This window comes from Leptosomus discolor, chromosome 6, assembly GCF_034619465.1.
Source record: "Leptosomus discolor isolate bLepDis1 chromosome 6, bLepDis1.hap2, whole genome shotgun sequence".
NCBI classification, from domain to species: Eukaryota; Metazoa; Chordata; class Aves; order Leptosomiformes; family Leptosomidae; genus Leptosomus; species Leptosomus discolor.
The window spans coordinates 47205556-47225818 of NC_141396.1; the positions used below are offsets into that span (position 1 = coordinate 47205556).

Consider the following 20263-nt stretch of genomic DNA (forward strand, 5'->3'; position numbering starts at 1 on the left):
ACACTGACACGCCAAACTGCATTTTATAGTCTTTTCCATGGACCTTTACATTGCTGCTATCTCATTTTGAACTGACAGTTTGGTCACTTAGTAGGGTGACAGTTGCATACATATTTTCCTTCTTCAAAAGAACAATGTCTGCTCTTCAGTAAGGATGACACTTTAAATGCATTTTGGGGTGAGAACAGCCTACAAAGTCTTCTGAAATTGAGATTAAAACTTTACCTCCCCATTAGAGATGGTAATTCTCACTTCCACGCAATTTTAATTAGCCTTCACTTTCAAGATCATCTTCAATAAACACTGAAGCAAAGTATGAATTTTATTTGAAGGCCAACTGTATCCTGGGCTGTATCAAAAGCAGCATGGCCAGCAAGTTGAAGGAGGTGATTCTCCCCCTCTACCCCACTCCAGTGAGACCCCACCTGCAGTGCTGCATCCAGCTCCAGGGACCCCAGCATAAGAAAGACATGGACCTGCTTGAGCGGGTCCAGAGGAGGCCACAATGCTCAGGGGGCTGGAGCACCTCCCCTGTGAGGACAGGCTGAGAGATTTGGGGTTGTTCAGCCTGGAGAAGGCTCCAGGGAGACCCTGGAAGGGGCTTGTAAGAAAGATGGGGACAGACTTTTTAGCAGGGCCTGTTGCGATAGGACAAGGGCTAATGGTTTTAACTAAAAGGGGGTAGATTTAGAGTAGACGTAAGGAAGAATGTTTTTACAATGCGGGTGGTGAAACACTGGCACAGGCTGCCCAGAGAGGTGGTAGAAGCCCCATCCCTGGAAACATTCAAGGTCAGGTTGGACGGGGCTCTGAGCAACCTGATCTAGTTGAAGATGTCCCTGCTTACCGCAGAGGGGGGGGACTGGATGGCCTTTAAAGGTCACTTCCAACCCAAACTATTCTATGGCTCTATTCCAAAGCTATCCCCAGATCATGATTAATCTTAATTCCAGCTTCTCTGCCCAGTTCCTCTTGACCTATTTCTTTACATCAACATTTATCTCTTTCCTCTATTCAGTTACAAACACAACTACTTAACTTTTGTCAAGTTGCACTTTATTCCTATACCTCCTGACTTATCAGGCATATCGAAAAGATCAGCAAAAACTTCTTCCTAGGCTAGCAAAGTGATTTTTTTTTTTTTTTGGAAGCCCAGGATACTGGCCTCTGAAATCATCAATCTTAAATCCATCAAACCCTTGACAGAAACACAAATATCTTTTTTTTTCTTTACAAAATAGAATTTTGGTTATCATCAATAATTAGTATTATTTATTTTACAAAGAAAATTGTCATTTTATTTTTCTGCAGTGCCAAAATCACACTCTTGCTCTACAAAGAAAATACAGAGCTCTTATATAATCTTAATGAAACAATGGTGAGTCATATACTTCTGAAAGCCATTATCTTCTCCATGTTGGCAAATCTACTTTACAGACCTACTTAGACTATGATAATGTTACTTCCTAGATTAAGATCTGTCAGAAAAACATCCAGATTCCTGTTGTAGATGGAACAATAAAAATCCAAATTTTTCTTTTATACAGCTTTGATGCATGTAAACTCATAACCTTAACTCCCAAATTCACTCTTCCAAAGAGCGCAAATGTACTCTTCCTGGTAAACAGCTTGCAGGACTGTAGCCCATGAGCCATTAACCCGGCTTTCAAAAAAACCAAACCCCAAAATGGAAGGGACCTAAGCATTCAAATACCATGGGGGGGGAAAATCACAGGGATTGACTTCAACCTAACGGAATCACAGAATGGTAGGAGTTGGAAGGGACCTCTGCAGGTCACCTAGCCTAACGCCCCTGCTAAAGCAGGTTCACCTACTGCAGGTTGCACAGGAACATGTCCAGGCGGGTTTTGGATATCTCCAGAGAAGGAGACTCCGCAATCTCTCTGGGCAGCCTCTGGTGTTCTGCCCCCTTAATGTAAATAAGTTTTTACTCATGTTGAGGCAGAATTTCCTGTGCTTCAGTTTGTGCCCATTGCCCCTTGTCCTGACACTAGGCACCACTGAAGTGTCTGGCCCCATCCTCTTGACACCCACCCTTTAGATATTTATAAGCATTAATAAGGTACCCTCTCGGTCTTCTCCAGGCTAAACAGACTCAGATCTCTCAGCCTTTTCTCATAAGAGACATGATCCAGTTCCCTAATCATCTTCCACTGGACCCTCTCCAGTGGTTCCCTGTCTTTTTTGAACTGGGGGGCCCAGAGCTGGAAACAGTACCCCAGAATGTGGCCTCACCAGGGCAGAGTAGAGGGGGAGCAGAGCCTCCCTCGACCTGCTGGCCATACCCTTCTTAATGCACCCCAGGACACCATTGGCCTTCTTGGCCACATTGCTGGCTCATGGTCAACTTGTTGTCTACCAGAACTTCCAGGTTGTTCTCTGCAGAGCTGCTCTCCAGCAGGTCGACCCCCAGCCTGTACTGGTGCGTGTGGTTATTCCTCCCCAAGTGCAGCACCCTACATTTGCCCTTGTTGAACCTCATTAGGTTCCCTCTGCCCAGCTCTCCAGTCTGTCCAGCTCTCGCTAAATGGCAGCACAACCTTCTGGTGTGTCAGCCACTCCTCCCAGTTTTGTGTCATTAAACTTGCTGAGGGTGCACTCCGTCCCTTTTTTCAGGTCACTGATGAATGTGTCGAACAAGACCGGACCCAGTACTGACCCATGGGGAATATACTAGCTACAGGCCTCCAACTGGACTTTTCACTGCTGATCACAACCCTCTGAGTTCTGCCATTCAGACAGTTCTCCATCCACTGCACTGTCCATCTAACCCATGCTTCTTAAGCTTATCTAGGAGGATGTTTTGGAAGACAGCATCAAAAGCCTTGCTGAAGTCAAGGTAGTCAATATCCACTGCTCTCCCCTCATCTACCCAGCCAGCTTGTCATGCCATCACAGAAGGCTATCAGATTGGTCAGGCATGATTTCCCCTTGGTGAATCCGTGCCAACTACTCCTGATAACCTTCTTTTCCTCCACATGCTTAGAGATGACATCCAGAATGAGCTGTTCCACCACCTTTCCAGGGATGGAGGTACGGCTGACTGGCCTGTAGTTTCCTGGGTCCTCCTTCTTGCCCTTTTTGAAGGCCGGAGTGACACTGGCTTTCCTCCAGTCCTCAGGCGCCTCTCCTGTTTGCCAGGACCTTTCAAAGATGATGGAGAGTGGTTTAGCAATAACATCTGCCAGCTCCCTCAGCACTCGTGGGTGCATCCCATTAGCACCCATGGATTTGTGGGTGTGCAGTTTGCCTAAATGATCTCTCACTCAATCCTCCTCAACCAAGGGAAATTCTTCCTCTCTCCAGACTTTCTCTCTTACCCCCAAGGTCTGGGACTCCTGAGGGCTGGCCTTAGCAGCAAGATCAAGGCAAAGAAAGAATTCAGTAACTCTTCCTTCTCTGTATCCTCCATCACCAGGGTACGCGCCTCATTCAGTAGCTGGCCCGCATTTTCCATAGTCTTTCTTTCGCTACTGATGTACTTGAAGCACCCCTTCTTGTTACCCTTGACATCCCTTGCCAGATTTAATTCCAAATGGGCCTCAGCCTTCCTTGTTGCATCCCTGCATACTCTGACATTCCCATAATCCTCCCAAGTGGCCATTTTTCCACATTCTACAAACTCCCTTCTTCCAGTTGATCTTTTCCAGAAGGTCCTTGCTCATCCATGCTGGTCTCCTGCCTCCTTTGCTTGATTTCTTACTCATAGGGATGCACCAATCCCTCCAAGTAGGTCTCTGAAGAGGCCAAAGTTAGCTATCCTAAAGTCCAGGATTGTAATCCTACTTAATGCCCTGCTTCTTCCACACAGGATCCGGAACGCCACCATTTCATGGTCACCACAGCCAAGGCTGCCCCCAACCTTCACATCCCCAACCAGTCCTTCTTTATTTGTTAGCACAAGTTCCAGCAGTACACCTCTCCTTGTTGGCACCTCCACCACCTGTGTAAAAAAAGTTATCATCAATGCTCTGCAGGAACCTCCTGGACTGTGCATGCCTAGCTGTGTTGCCTTTCCAGCAAGTTTCAGGGTGGTTGAAGTACCCCATGAGAACCAGGGCCTGTGAACATGAGGCTACTTTCAGCTGTCTGTAGAAGGCCTCACCAGCTTCCTCTTCCTGACAAGGTGGCCTGTAGTGAACATCCACAACAGTGTCATCTATATTAGCCTGCCCCTTGATTCTCACCCATGAGCTCTCAACTCATTCTTCATCCCTCCCTAGGCAGAGCTCGATACATTTCATAACATATTTCTCACATAAAGAGCAACTCCACCACCTCGCCTTTCTGGCCTGTTTCCTAAAAAGTACGTAGCCATCCATGAGAGCATTCCAGTCATGAGAGTTGTCCCACCATGTCTCTGTGATTGCAACGAGACCGTGGCCCTACAACCATGCACAGATCTCTAGTTTCCCATGCTGCATGCATTGGTGTACAGGCATTTCAGAGGTAACTGAGCATGCAGGCTTCCCTGGAAGAGTGCATAGCCATACATACCGTTGAGGTGGTTTGCCTTCTGGTTCTCATCTTGGGAGATAGCTAAGGAACATTCGTCGCTACTCTGGTTGGCCTGGCTTACTCCCCAGTCAGATGCGATGGCATGAGCAGTGACATTCTGGACCCCACCCCCTGAGTCCTTCAGGTTAAAGCCTGCCTCACCAAGTTGGCCAGCCTGCTGCCAAAGGTTCCCTTGCTTCTTCTAGCCAGGTGGATTCCATCCCTTCCTAGGAGGTTACAGTCATCAAAGAACATCCTGTTGTCATAAACAACATGATCAAACTGAACATAATCTAACAACTGAACATAATCTAATCTTTTATCAAACTGGCCACTCTGCATGGTACAGCACTTCCAAAACACTAGTCCATGGGTTACAGGCACCTCTGAAAATACAAATATCAACAGTACAACAGAACAACAACAGTTCATGAACAATATGAAACAAATTGTAATAATCTACAGTCGGGATACCAACATGAGGGACAGCAACGCCACTTCCTTATTTCTGGATGGATGACATAGTAATATGCTATTTTATCAGGCTACTTTGATCTTTCCACATGGATAACTGCTCCCAAGCCTGGTTGGCTGTACATAGTCCACATCCTTGTGCTATCATGAAAGAAAAGAAATAAAAAAAAAGCTAACAAGCCTTCTCATGAGTGAAGCATGGTAATCCCAAGAAAAAGTCTGATGGCAAAGTGATTCATAAAAGAATAACTTTTCCCTAAGACAAGTAGAACTGAGAGGTGAATGTGACACACCACTTCATCGCACATCCATGCAAGAAGGAGGGAGAAGAAGGATGCTGTCCCAATTCACATCTATGACATGTAGTGGAGGAAGATACATCTTCCTAAAATGGAAAGTGTGTCAAATGACAGTTAGGAACAATTCATTTGTGGTGCAACCTTATTACAAATCATATGACACAGACATCCTCATATTGACATACAAATGGCTCCCAGAAGCTGCTAGAGCCAGTAACATATATTCTCCATTTCTTTGTACAGTTTATGAATCCGTTTCTCTCCACTACTATATTAAATGTCAACGTTGCATTGTGGTAATGTATTAGCTGTCAAGGAAAGGATGCACATCTCACAGTTCATCCAGGTCAAACACTTTACCCAGAAAGTATAACTGCAAATTGCCTACTTGTCCCTAAAAGGTTAACCTCATTTGTAACAGAATATAACTCAAAAAATAAACTCATGAATACAAGTGATGAGATGCAACCTCCAGATGTAGGCGTAGAACAACAAGTTACTTACCTTTTAATAATAGTTCTTTGATCCATTTTAATTTCCATGACTCCTGTTTCTGAAAGGATGTACCTACAACTTGTTCTCTTAGCAGTGTCTCTGAAGATACAACTGCTATATACTCTTCATAGGAGGTGCAAAATTATAGCTGGAATAGGCCCAGCCTTGGAAATCCAAAGAAAGACTTAATTTCCATCAGAGGGAAGGTGAATTTGGGGATCCAGATAGACAAGCATGCAACCAACCCAAGCTACTGTAAACAAACATACATCTTTTCTCCTTTAATCATTTGCCCACGCAGCCTGATAAGAAAGCTGGTTCACAGAGATGCAACTAACAGGAACAAAATCCATGGGTGCTTCTTGAGTTAAGGTAAACAAACCAATGACTGTACATATGCTCTTAACTCCCAAGCAAGTCATCTATAGAATTAAGGACCAGAGTTCTTACTTTCTCTAAATGCATGAAAACACGCTCCAGTGTTAAGGATTCAGAGTGTCAATCCCTTACACAGAAATCAAAAACTAAACACATTTGCAGAACCTATTTGTTACAGAAATATAAAAGTAAACATAATGCAGATGTGCTAAATAATACAGAAATATAAAAGTAGCAGCAAGTGAAAAATTGACAAATGGGAAGCCCTGAAGCTTAGGAATCTAAGAGTGTTAGATGACTAAACAGATTACGCAAAATTCAAATTATTTCAGTAAAAATTTTAGGTCTGGCTAAAAACGGGAGGGAATATTTCTCATGGCTTGAAAACAACTAAGGAGCAAGCAAATCTGCAGCACAGAGGGATCAAGTAACAACAGGAACTTCTTTCACTATTTTGATGCTGAAATAAATGTGTTGCCCTGACTCCACTCCAAACACAGCGTTCTTCTCATCTCAGTCTTCCAAACAAGGAAGATTTTCAAGTCACGAGACCAATCGTAACATTTCTTCTGTCACCGGTGTGTATCAGTTCTAAGATGAAAACTATATATTTTCAAGCTAGTATGTTTGAATAAAATTTACCATAATTACACTAACTGCCACTAAGAATCCTTATCTTTAACTAGAAAAGGCGAATTGTTAGGACTTTTCCTTAGGTCAGATGAAATGCACAAAGTACATAAGCAGTTCCATAATCAAAAGATACTACAGCTAGATATTAAGAAGGAAAGGTTTCTAGGTCTCTTCTTTTTCCTTAGCTTTTTTTTTTTCTTTTAATAGAGAAGAAACTATTCTTGCAGGCAAAATGTTATTAACTGCAATTAAGAGAAATAACCAAGCCTCATAAAACTTGACAACATTATGTTTTACTAATTTCTAGTGAACAAGAATAGTATTTATATTAGAAACCATAGAGAACTTTCACCTATGTTAATCAACAATATCCTATTGTAACAACATTTCCAGTATCATTACACAAATTACATCGAACGTCAATATAATCTTTTCCATTATGTCTCTCCCTGACAATTAATACTTCTCTAGACTTCAACAGTGAATGAGTATGGTGGTGGTATACATACAATATTCCAATTTAAGATGCAAGCAAAGGAATCAACATTTAAAAGACATAACAACACAAAAGGTTTTGAACTTACCTTCTTTTTTTGTGTTCTGTTCCTGCCTCCCAACCAATCATCCATCTGTTCCTCGATCTCTTCAATTGAAGCTCCATGATCATATGATGGTATATATGCACTTAACTCCAGAACTGAGTATACAGGGAATTCTGATTTTGGTTTCTTGACTTTAGGCTTCTTCTCCTCTATACAAAAGTAAAAAAGAAGAAAAAGTAATGCTACTGATACTGCAGAGGACTATAATTCAAAAGCAAGCTTAGCTCCTCAACTCTTAATGCTATGCTAAAATTTCCACTGAGGAAGGAGCTTCAATTTCTTTGCTAAAAAGAGAATTCAGAGTTTTGCATAATAATTTTATTTTTATTAAAAGTAAATAGCAATTCACTCACTTAATGCCTCTTCTATCTGAACTATGCCTTGAAGGCCCAAATGAGGAGCCCCTCAGAATCGTTAGCTCTTGTCACTGCTACACCACCAGGCAATTAAGATTAGTACGGGCAAAAGCATAGGGAGCTGTTAGAAGATTTCAAAAGTCCATCTGGCTTCAAAGAAACTGGCAAAGGCAGAAAGGTGAGGTTTAGACAATTTTGTACTACTTCATGGTCAACCATGCCGAGTAAAAGCTTCTCAGCCAATAGATAGCTTCTCTGTTGTCAGATTTCTGTAACTAAATAGCTCTGTTCTAGCACTTACACATTTATGAAGATTTAAATGTTGGACCTCATTTCTCAAACTGATCACTGTTTTCTGCTCTCTTTGTCCTTTAAGTAGAATTAAATGGGAGCAGCAAACTTAGGGGACAGGAAGGAGGGACAACAACCACCACCACCTAAACCTCAGCATCTGAAAACGTATCAGTTATATAAGATGATCTCAAAAGAAAGATTTAAGATTGATTGAAAACTGCCAGAACTTTAGGAAAGACAAGAGGATGAGGATCAGAAAAGAGGCCTGAACACTCAGAAAGCATCCAGGAACATCAGGTATGCCAAGTGGGACTCTCCTGGTTTTTCCTCGTTGTTTTAACAATATGCTGTATTCACAGTAACTGGATCCTCCTAACGATGCTACTAAACCCAAAGAGCTGATCTAACAGCTGGCTGCAGCCAAAGGAGGAAACTTCTGCTCTGCACTTTCCACTGTGTGCTTATGTGCTCATCTCTCTTCTATTCGCGCTTCAACAGTCATCCAGGCACTCAGCAAACTAATTCCAGTCACTAAACTAGTAGAAAATTACTCCTTTACACTCAAAAGAAAAGAAAAAAAACAAGTCATTTAAAGGCAGTGGACACAGAAAAGGAGAACCACACTTCTCAGCAGCAGTGGGCCATTAGATCAGCTTATCTGCCTTTGCAACCATGGCAGAATACTTTTCTGAGCAGCACAGGAAAAAATGTCTGTTTTTCATTAAAACCTTCTTTAAAAAAATTCCTTAAGAGAACAGAAGGACTGTTCCCTACAGACTCTGATGCAGGATTCCTCTTCCTAACAGTATATATGCAGGAACAGCATAGTGAAAAGACTCCTCAAACTTGACAAACTCCCATGAACTGAATATTTAAGATGACAATAAATGGAGAGAGAACTGTTTTCATGGCACTTTTCAGAAGTCCAAAAAGATCAGAAAATTCATACAGATCTTGAAAGTTAACAGAATGACTAACAATCTTTTAAATGTATGTTGTTCAGAAACGTGTTTTGTGAAAAAATCTCTAACTTTGCTCGTAATTGTCAAATTAGTCTCAATAAATGAAATATTAAGTAAAAATTTGTATTTGGAATTTTTTAAACACCCCTCTATAAATATACTCCCCCAAAGCCAAAACGAAAATAAAGCCCAAAAGCATAAACCAGCATTTCTGCCATTGTTCAGACATTATTAAAGACAATACTGGTGCAAAATTCTTTTTGTCTATTTCAAAAGGCAATTTTTATAAACAAATCACATATACTAACCATTATATCATTCTTTTACGAAGTTGCCGTATGTAACAGCTTCTGCAGTCTCTGCAGTTAACTCTGAAGTCAGAGTTAACATTTGCAAGGGTAAGTAACAATGGCTTCACCAGCTATTTACTGCAGACACATATACTGTCAAAAATATTCTAGGAAGTTACCTTAAATGACAATTTCCACTACTGTATTTCAATCCTGCAAAATAATCAAGACACTGCTTGTGTTCACTTGGAATTACTTAACAGTGGAGACATACAGAGACAGTTGGATTTTCCTGTATCTTGCACCCCATCAGTTACTGTTTACTAATTTTCCCTCTCAAAATACTCACATAGTCAAAGCCTGAATGCATCTAACATTTAAAAATGAAAAGCCTACCCTGCAAATAGGTCATCTAGGCTCTTTCTGTGGTTTTAGAAGTAATTCTGTAACAGCAATTCCAGCAGACACTGCACCCCACATTAAAATCAGATATCAAAGATGGTATCTAGGCTTTCTTCAGGCAGTGAAGTAAGAGGAAGACCTAACATAGATAAGACAGCCTGCTGTTCACTGACTATGAAAGGAACGAGAAATCCCACCTAGAGAAGATGGCTGTACAACCTCCAACAAGCGCTCAGCCAGAACTCAAAAAAACCCTTGTCTCTACTGTCTCACATGCATATACAAAAAGACAGATTCAGCATATACCTTACATACCCTTATGGCTGTCATATTGAATTAAAAAAATAAATAGAATTAAAGTCACAGCACCTTTGACATAGGGCTCGCAATAACCTATTGAGAACAGTTTCACCTCAGAATTTTCAAAAGCCACTTTTTAGGACAGGAAAGCCCATAAAAGTGGTTTAACAGTAACATCAAAAACCTGCCTGCATTTAGACAGAGGAAGTATGGAAATTATGCTCAGAGGTAACGATGTACACCACGAAGCCTCAAGGCAGCCAAGCACTGTTGTTCTTTCAGATGAAGATGGAGAAAAGCAAAGCAGACCACTGAAATTATTTCATTCAAACAACAGAAGTCCACAGCAGATAACATGAGAGAGAGGTTTTCTTTCTAGGTATCTTTTCATTCTCAGCATTTCAACTGGCAGCTCAAAAGACACTTCTGATCTGACCTGGTGCTTTCCCCTGGAGAGAATAAGGATCAGGTTTTCCAAATAGTAGATGATGCTTAGACAGCTGAATCCTACATCTACTAGGGCTTGACAAACAGCCAGGAAGCTGATGTTGCAGCCGCCACCACCACAACCTGAAGCAAAGATGTGTTTGATGTTGCTGACAGTAGCGACAACTGCAGCTGTGATTCAGAGTATTGAAACACAAGCATTCCCTTAGTACTTAGTGTCATCTACTAGTGGTGCTGGGTTTAGACTATGTGGCCATCCACTATAACAGAATAGGCTTTTAAAACGCACTTTTCTCCTCCAGTCTCAAATATTGTTGCACATAAACCTAACCGAAATGCAGGAAAAACATACAGAAAAAAGACTTCAGAGGTTTCTCCCAGTTTTGTGACAGCCTACTCACTGTCCACCGCACACCCAATCAGACCACTGTGCCCTATGCGGGCACCAATATCTAGCAGACCTAAACTATGACCAGTTACTGGTGCTCATACCACTAAACGGAAACAGTGGAAAGAAACAGTCTTGGTGAAACCAGAGCCTGTCTTCCAGCTCAACAGGGTAAATGAATAGCTTACTGTCACTACTAATTTCTGAGACCATTATGTATTTTAATTGCCAAATTTACAGTGTAGTAACTTTTCTAGTTTATTAAATAGAAAAAACAGCATAAAGTATACGGATAGTAAGCACTACAGAAATTGTTTGATATCTACCACTCCAATGTAAAATGATCAGTATTTCACAAGATTTGACTTTTATGAAGTTCTAGTAGCAGAAGAAATTTTGTTTTATCATTTGCTGAATTCATACTGCAAGGATACTAATTTTCTATGAGTATTTTTTACCTTTAGAATTATCAAGTTCTTCACCAGAAGACAAATTTGACTGCGTATTTAACAACTTAGGAGTTAAAACAATTTATATACAATTTGTCCCCTGTATTTGAACAGCATATAAACATACCCATCACTGGGATCCCTAGATTTTAACAGATAACAATTAGCTAACTCTCTTAAAGTACAGTATTTCATGTTCCTAAGGCCTCCAATACTATTCTCCGGTACTGGCTATACATTTCATTAGTTTACAGTGCCATGACCCATGTTTCGAAGTTTGATGAATTACTTGCACATAATCAGATACTTTGACCTTCCTCGTTAAGTCCTTCCACCTTGTTACAACATTAATTTTATCAGTGGCACAATTAATAGTATCTGGCTAATGGTTTAAGATGTATCAGCTGTCAATCTATAAGGAATCAGCTAGCATTTCAGACCAAGTGCCATGCAATAAAACAGTGGTGCTTTTTCCACAACAAATATCAGAGGTCCACATTTTAAAGTTTTCAGAAAAGTATATAGTGATTTTACCTGCCAGTTGATATAAATGTAAAGAATTCAGAGAATTTTTCACATAAAAAATTACCGCTTCATATAGAAACAAAGAAAAACAAGTGCTGAACTTCTGCAAAGAAAACATGACACATCAAGCTGGAGCTCCCTCTCTCTGCAATGCTTCTGAGCTCTAACTTTAAGCATGAACAAGAATTCACAGAAAATATGGTCAAAAAAGACAGTGATGTCTTGAAAAATCACAGAAAGAAAAAGGGACAGACTGACTGGTGTCTCCTATGTTGATAAGCAAGAAATATGACCACACACTGAGGTCGACAGCAACACCTGTTTGGCAAGTCAGTAAGATATTGCACTGAGATCTCCTTTTCTTTCAACATTGTTCACTTACCTACGTAACTATGGAACACATACAAAGCATTTACAGCATTAAATTTTGTTTAAAACACGACAGAATAATTCACTTGCATCTACAGCAACACAGCCAGACAGAATACAATAGACCCAAAAGGAAAAAATTGTAGTAAGGTTTTGACAGTCTCTTGAAAAAATGGGGAAAACTATATTCAGTATTAATGTAAATATGGGGCAAACACTCATTTGTTTAAAAAAAAAATACACATTCTGTACTCATAATAAAGTCAATGGGATTATATGAATGCATCATGAGTTAGAGACAGATACACAGATCTGCTGTACTGAGACCTAGAGGCTGGTTTACTTTGAGCAAACTGACTAAAAACATGCTCAGTGATTAATATGTTCTCAGCTACAATAAACTTCTCAAAAGCTGCAAAGTTCGATGTCTTTCATCTTTTTCTCTGAGTATCTACCCTTCCCAAAACTTCCTATTCCCCCAAATACCTCATCCTCATAGTATGAAAGGGTTAGAAATAAACCTCCAATATTTGAGAGCTAATTTGCCTTCCAACAAACACAAAATGAGACACACATGCCTCTCTCAGATGAGGCATAACACTGTATGTGGAGTATTTTCCATAAATAACACTGTATTTTTCCATACATAATACTGTAAGTTAGTGGAATATTTTCCATAAAATCTGCAAGTTTTGTAGGGAGAGGCATCATATAGCCTAGTCGAAACAACGGGAAAAAGCACACAAACTTGCAAGTTCAAAATCCTTTCAGCCTGCCAAAACAATCAGTGGAACGGATGATACTTAGTTTGCCATAATTAGGCTTCAGAGGTAACAATTAAGTGATCAGAACATTCACACCCACGCCAACCAAAAAAGCATGCATTATATGAACTAATTTTCTCCGAACCTGCCTGTCAGCAAATCACTACTGAGCAGGCATACGAACACTGCATTTTGGCAGGGATTAATACTAAACATGATTATCCAAGGTATTTGTCAATTATTTGGAAGTAAACGTAAAGTCACCTTCAGTATATTGCTAGATTACATAAATTTTGTCAAAAAGGTTTACAGTGAACAGGGAAGTACAGGAAGAAGTAGGAATATGTACTGGCTGGTAGTCCTGAACCAACTAAATCAAAAGTAGTTTTGAAAATTGCACAGCTGAGGACTTTATGCTGTATTTGCACTTATGGGGGACTCTGCAAGGAACCTTTGATGTAAAAGCTTGCAGTTATGGTGGACAAGTGATCTGAAATGAGCTATCAGAGCAATGAGAACAAAGGTGATCTGTGATTCTGTAAACAGAACAGTAATAGAAGAAACGTAATTTTATAAGCAGAAGATGACAAATGTTAGAACACTATATACAAACCCAGAGTCCAATACTGACAGCTACATTGGAAAACTGAATAGAGTACAGCAAATCCACAGAGATTTAAGGCTAAAGAAATGCTTCATACAAAACCTACTGATATTTCTTTTTTTAAGCACAGAGAAATGCTAATAAGAAGAACCGAAAGCTTAAGCTAGAGAAATCCATACTGAAATTAAGATATAACTATATAACAGTAAAGTTAATTGTCAGAACAAACCATGAAGAATGGAAGGCATCTCAAGGTTTTCTGATCAATATTGTAACCTGCATAAAAAGATGCTAAAAGCTAAAGTGCATCACCGGTACAAGTCAAACAAGACAAGTCACGAGAATCAGTATTTTTCACTGATTTTTGCCTGTAAGAGTCTGAAATAAACACATTATACTACACGACCTAGTAATGTCTTCTATTCCTAAGTTTCATTAAATGATATAAAAAGCTACCCAAGCAACACACTATATTCCAAGCTGTCTGGAAAGGGAGAACCACCAAGCCTAACCAAATTTAATCAAACTATTAAAGGTTTCACTCCCACTCTGGATTTTTCATGGCATGCACTCAGGTATGACACGTCTGACTATAAAGCCCTATACAGAGACATAAATACCACCACTATATGTACCATCATAAAGCCCTAATACAAAAAGAAGGCTGGTCATGCAGCCCTAGGGCTAGTAATTTTGGATTTCAGTTAAAGCTGGAATGATGGGGGGGTGAGGAAAAAGCCCCAAAAAAATAAGTACTACTCAACATGGTTTAGAACTAGAAACAAAACAGTTCCTTGCCATGGATTTTTCTAGATGCCTTGTACATGAGGTCAAGAATTCTGGATTTACATTGCAAATATGATTGGTAACTGGGATGCCAGTGAAGAATTCACCCGCAATATCTAGCAGGTGCTATTTCTTTAAAAAGGCATATTTTAAAAATAAATTTAAGCCTTCATATTGAAGGTTAGGGAAAACAAACATAAGAACAGAAAGTAAGAGAACTACCAAGGCTAAGTATAAAGAAAACTAGATGCATTTTCCCTGAAAATATGCGTTGTTGAAAGTACTCCAAGCAAGAAGAGGACCAGCAGAGCTGCTAGGATTTGTCTTGATAACTACTCGAACCTTGCAATTTAAGTTTAAAAACTGGCAGTCTTCTGTCCTGACAATGGATGCCCAAGTCTCCTCAGTTTAATGACTACTTAGTTCAGTTAATTCATACTCTATTTTACACCCCATGACTATGAAGAACAGGGCTATCTATTGTTACAGAATCATTCCCTGATGCAGGGATTGTAGCATCTGTGACGCTACATGAGAGGGACAAATTAAAAGAAATTTTTTTAACTAAAGCACTTTCATTTTAAAATAAATTCTGTGTTCTAGTATCTAAATGCGAATAGGGCATCAGAAAATATAAAGCAAATAATTTCTATTTTTCTACATAAAACACGCCGTTATCTGTAATTCCATACAAAACCACATTTCCTAGAAACCTAAGGTCTGTATTTTTGTAAAGTTGATATATTTTACAAAGGTAGTAATGACAGTTTTGAGTGGACTGAGAAGTGATAAGAAACACTGCAAAAGTGCCAGAAAAAGAAATCAAAATTGCACATAATATTGTCTTACCAAGACACTATTTTTTCGCACTCCTTACCAAATATAGCACTCTAATGACATCTCAATACTGTCCTCTCTTTCCTACATTGCAAATTGTATTTTCCTCCCCCAGTACCATTCTCTGGTTTTAGTTCAAGCTGCCTACAGAATACTGCACAATTTCAGCACGAAACCAGAGAGACACAGGGGTAAACTAGCAATTAGGTCATGAAAAAACAAGCACTGTCAAACAGCTATTGCTAATCTACATGAGATACGTTTACTCAATTAGATAGATGGAACTGTTATTATGAACTCGTACTCCATAGATGGTCTCCAAAATGAAGAGGAATGGGGACAAACAAAATGCACATTTGGTGATTTACAAACTTGCTATGCTAACTGTGAAGTGATAATGCAGAACAATATAATGAAATAAGCAAATTTAACAGATGCTTTGCATGCAAGCTTCAGGAAAATGCTGTATTTTTTTTTTTTTGCCTACAGTAACACAGATGCACCTCTTGTTCTTCTCTTGGGAGTCTTATTTCTTTTGAAAAAGGTAACTGACAGCTCATTCTGCTGCCCAGTGATAGCAGTGCTATGGCTGACCAAATTAATTCCACGTCAAATCTCAAACTCTGCTAAGTGCAAGTGGTGACTCTCAACCCTTCCTCTTGCTTCCTGCCAGCCAGTCTACCAAGGGAGGTCAGGATGCCAACCAGTGAGACTGGTGAGAGTTGGCTCTGGCTCATGCAAGTGACATTGGGTCACCTGGTAGACATGAGGGTCACACGCTATGTCACACCCAGCAGCATGACAGGGTACAGGGTGGTGCTTCTGTGAGAGGTTAAGGGTGGTGTGGAGGGGGAGTGTGCCAAACCCACACCTCTCATGTGTGAGCAGTGCTACTGGAGGCAACAAAATCCAGTAACTCTCCTGTGACACCTGGCAGAGGTGAAATACAGAAAATTTCACATGTGGTCTTTCAGTGAAGCATAGGAACATGCACACTACAATTTTAATGACTTTATACTTTCACTCGCACTTCTGTTTCCAATAACTGGTCCTTTTAAAGCTATAGTTCACAGATTTCAATTAAGAATGTATGCTAGCTATTTTGAACAATGGCAATACGTTACTATCTGACAATTTAACAAGTTTTTAATAACCCGAGTCAGGACACTTTTCAAGGGCCCATTTTGTGGTAGGTATCTCAAACATAATGGCAGGCCTCCCTAACAAGCATTAAATGCACTATTTTGCAAGATTTGGCTTGGGTCCACGATGTTCACTGAGGTGCTGAATGTTATCCATTTTCTCAAAATAGATTTAGCTACAGATAAATTGAGAATTATTGCTGAAACTGATCTCTTTGCTGATTTTACAAAATTAAGCTATTCTGTAAATATAAATAATGCAGCTGTATTTTAAGTGCCTAAAGGCTTATGCATACTCAAAGCTAGTAAATTATCATAGGGCACTCAATGCACTTGTCAGAATAAAGGAACTTAAAAGCATGCACTTAAGTACAGTAAATAAAGCAAGCAAGTACGCACATACAAACACAGACAAAAAAACTTCTAAAATTGCCTTCAGAAGAGGGCAGGTTTAATCATTGTCAAAAGTAAGTAACTGAAAGAAGAAAAAGTCACCTATAATTATTCTGAATACTTTATTAAAGGAAATGCTAATTGCCTTCTCTGGTCTTTTATAAGAGTATGAAGACTTTAAGGCATTTATTTTGACAACAGTATGAATCCATCTCCAAAGTCTGCATCCATGCTTTTGGAAATCCAAATCTATCACAAAAATCAACTCAATCTGCACAAAAGAATTATTAAACATATTAAATTTTTAAAAAATATTGACAGACAGAGAATACAAGAATGCTCAAAACACAAGAGGTCACTTCTGAAAATGTATACTTTGAGATCTATACATTTGCAATTTCCCCCTCCTGTAAAGCAGCATTTCTAGCAAAGTATGCTTTTGCCGCTACGATATAACTATCACCTGAGTTTTACGCTTCTGTAGGAACAAACCAGCGACATACTGCAAAGTTAGGCACAAAATTAAAAGCTTATTTAAATTTAACAGCAGTACAGAAATATATAAAGCACGTATTTTAGAGGACGATAAAAATGTTTGCTCGTATACAGTTTGTGTAGTAGGTATATCATATTACATCTTTTTTTATTAAGACAGTGGTAAAAACTCACTCTGAAGTGTTTCAAGTTCAGCCTTAGCCAGGGCATCTTCTTTCGCCTTCATTTTTGTTTCTTTATATTCTACATATAATTGTCTGGCATCCTTTAAGAAAATGTTGCAATGGCATTAGCATCCTTATACAAACAAGTTATTGCAATGGCTCTGTTTCAAGTTCTCAATTAACCTCGCAAAAAAATTTAAGATATATTCATTTCCTTGAGTTACAGCAATTTCCAGCATAGAAAGTATTTGTTTAGAATGTAGAATTTTTGTGCAATAAAGGTTCAAATGTAATAGTGTTGATATTATAGACTATGATGCTCATTGACAACCTGAAAAGCAACGTGGTTAGGAAAACATTTCTGATCACTACCTACAGCTTTGTAAGAGGCCATGTACCCACTTTGCTCACATCAGCAACCTGAAAGTTCAAGGAAGAAAGAAAAGTTTTTAATTAGTGTATGCAGGGACACAGGCAATTGCTAGACAGCAGTCTTGGTGTGAACTCATTACGGTAACACTAACGCCATGTTCCAAAATCCACTTGTTCTCTCCCGACCCCCCCCCCCCCCTTTTTTTTTTTAACCCAACTTCTACATTGCTGTTAAAGTGTTGGAAATATATATTCAGTTTCTCCAAGGATTAGATTAGATTCTAGTCTGAAATCTATTTGGCAAATTTACACATAAAACTAGAAGTCCTGTCACAAATCTCACAATAAGGTACACATTTCCAAAACCTGATAACTTACTAATTATACATTTGCATTGAAAGCTTTCCAATATGAACAAACAGATTGCTGAAGTAAGAGGTAAGAAGAGTTTTATTACTCTCACTTAGCAGTTTAAAAGATTTATACACTCGCTCAAAAACAATGAATCTATAATAGAAATGCTGAAATAGATGAATTATTATTTATAATTTCCAAGCATGCAGAATATCTATTGTATTAAATAAATTAGGTTTAGCTAATACTATAATTAATTTTTTAGTTCTTTATAGCCCAAAATAATTTTATTATTTTTATTACATTAACAGTCCTGCTTTTTCCATATAAATGGTGATTTAAAGTTTAATATAGGATGTATCGTAAAACATCAGTAAATATTTTTATAATTTCATAATCTCATAAATTTGAACAAAACCTGGTCTCATTAATAATGAAATAAGACATCTTAATAAATTTTGAAAATAAAAACTGAGTTCAGCAGTCATTATTGCTGCCTCTAATGGCAGAAGTCATCCAAAAGCATTGGTTCCTGCAAAGACACTACAACACAACAGTTGTTCTTTGTGTTATGCTGGCATCTACCCCTTCAGAGATACTTGAGCAAGGTGGGAAAACACAGGACAGAATCATGATCCAGCTCTGAGCAGAACTTCATCATATTTTGGAGACATCTGGACAATACAAGCCAGCGTACCTGAAGAACTCTGACAAATTCCCACAAAAGATCAGTAAGTTTTCATCTCCTTCCAAACTACCTCTTCTTACTCTCTATTTATCCTTACACTGGGGTACAGGAAATGGAAGTTACACTTCTCTGCCAGGTTTATGTAGGAGATCAGTGCGCACAGAAGACATTTTATAGCGTTTACATAACTTTTTGCTGCTGGAACATAACAGATGAGAGCATCTTGCATGCTTAGTTTTGGTTTTGGGCATGGGGAAGAAAGGGGGTTTTGGTGGTTTTAGTAGAATTGGGGCTAAAAAAACCCCAAACATGCATAGGTACAGGAGGACTACCATTAACAGCAGATATGAAGGCTCTGAGGAAACACATATCGTTTCTATATTAGAATATTGAACTACAAAATTAGGATCATCATTGGTTCTCTTTTCAGTTTACCTGAAGTATGAATTTCCCATCACATAGGGAAGCTTTCATTGTACTCTTCAGATTTGGGCTATTTGAATCATTAAGAAACAGAAATAGCCATAAATGTAATGGTTAACTTCTGCTATAAGTTTGAGACATTTGGGTTGCATGTCATACACCGGACTCAGACATACTGATATCCAAAAAATTCTTTGTTTAAGGCTATGATTTCAAAATGGCTACAATTAACTGGCATTTAAATTTAACCCATTTGACACTGAAAGCCAATATTTGATGCTAAATTCTGGTGTAAAATCCATTATTGCTTGTGGGATCTCCAGACAGCAGGCACTAGGGGGTAACTGTCAATCTCTCCAGCATGTCAATCACAGAACAATTGGAAATGTGGCTCAGATGAAAATGAGACACAATAGCTGAACAACAAAGAAAACTAGTCAGAAGCACATAAATGAAATTTACTAGTATTGTTGCTTTACAGTTATAAAATGGATTATCACTGCAAATGGAATAATATGCAGGTAACAAAGGCAACGTTAGTCTTCTATCTTATGAATCACAGTTTATTATGGCTGATACCATAATCACAAAAAAAAGGGAGACTGCACGTTTTGAAGTGCATATAAAAATGTATACATATAAAGTAAAGCAAAGGAAAAAACAATGAAAAAAATTAATCAAAATGGATTTTGAAGATTTGAAAATCAAATCCTTCCCACAAAAGTATAACTCTACAGGTTGTAAAGAGAAATTAAAAGACATACTTGAGTAAAGATTTCAGCCACAGACACAAACTATATGGGTATTAGACCTTATAAGTCAAAATAGAAAAGCACTGGAAAAAGTTTAAAGTAGGAAGTTCTTTGAAGAAAGCTTCTGCCTTAACATAAATAAGCGTATTTCAATTTACTCATTAGTTTTCAACATTATCAGTCTAAACATGAATATTAGTTTTCAAGTTTTCAAGCATATTCAGTTTTGGTAGTAAGAGTATTTCAAAATAAATTTACATTCAGATTTTTTACTTTTCCAAAGTGATAGATTTAAGCAGTCATTTTGC

The 20263-nt window shown here is 38.8% G+C and overlaps 1 protein-coding gene across 1 annotated transcript in view; it reads right to left on the reverse strand.

Annotated features, from left to right (window-relative positions):
- DNAJC1 (DnaJ heat shock protein family (Hsp40) member C1) overlaps positions 1-20263 on the reverse strand; it is a 114700-nt gene that overhangs the window by 38862 nt on the left and 55575 nt on the right. Inside the window, exons 7-8 of the mRNA XM_086466712.1 lie at positions 17377-17467; positions 7382-7548 (exon numbers count right to left, since the gene is read on the reverse strand). Of these exons, the coding sequence (XP_086322838.1) occupies positions 7382-7548; positions 17377-17467 (258 nt within the window). The remainder of the gene's footprint in view (positions 1-7381; positions 7549-17376; positions 17468-20263) is intronic.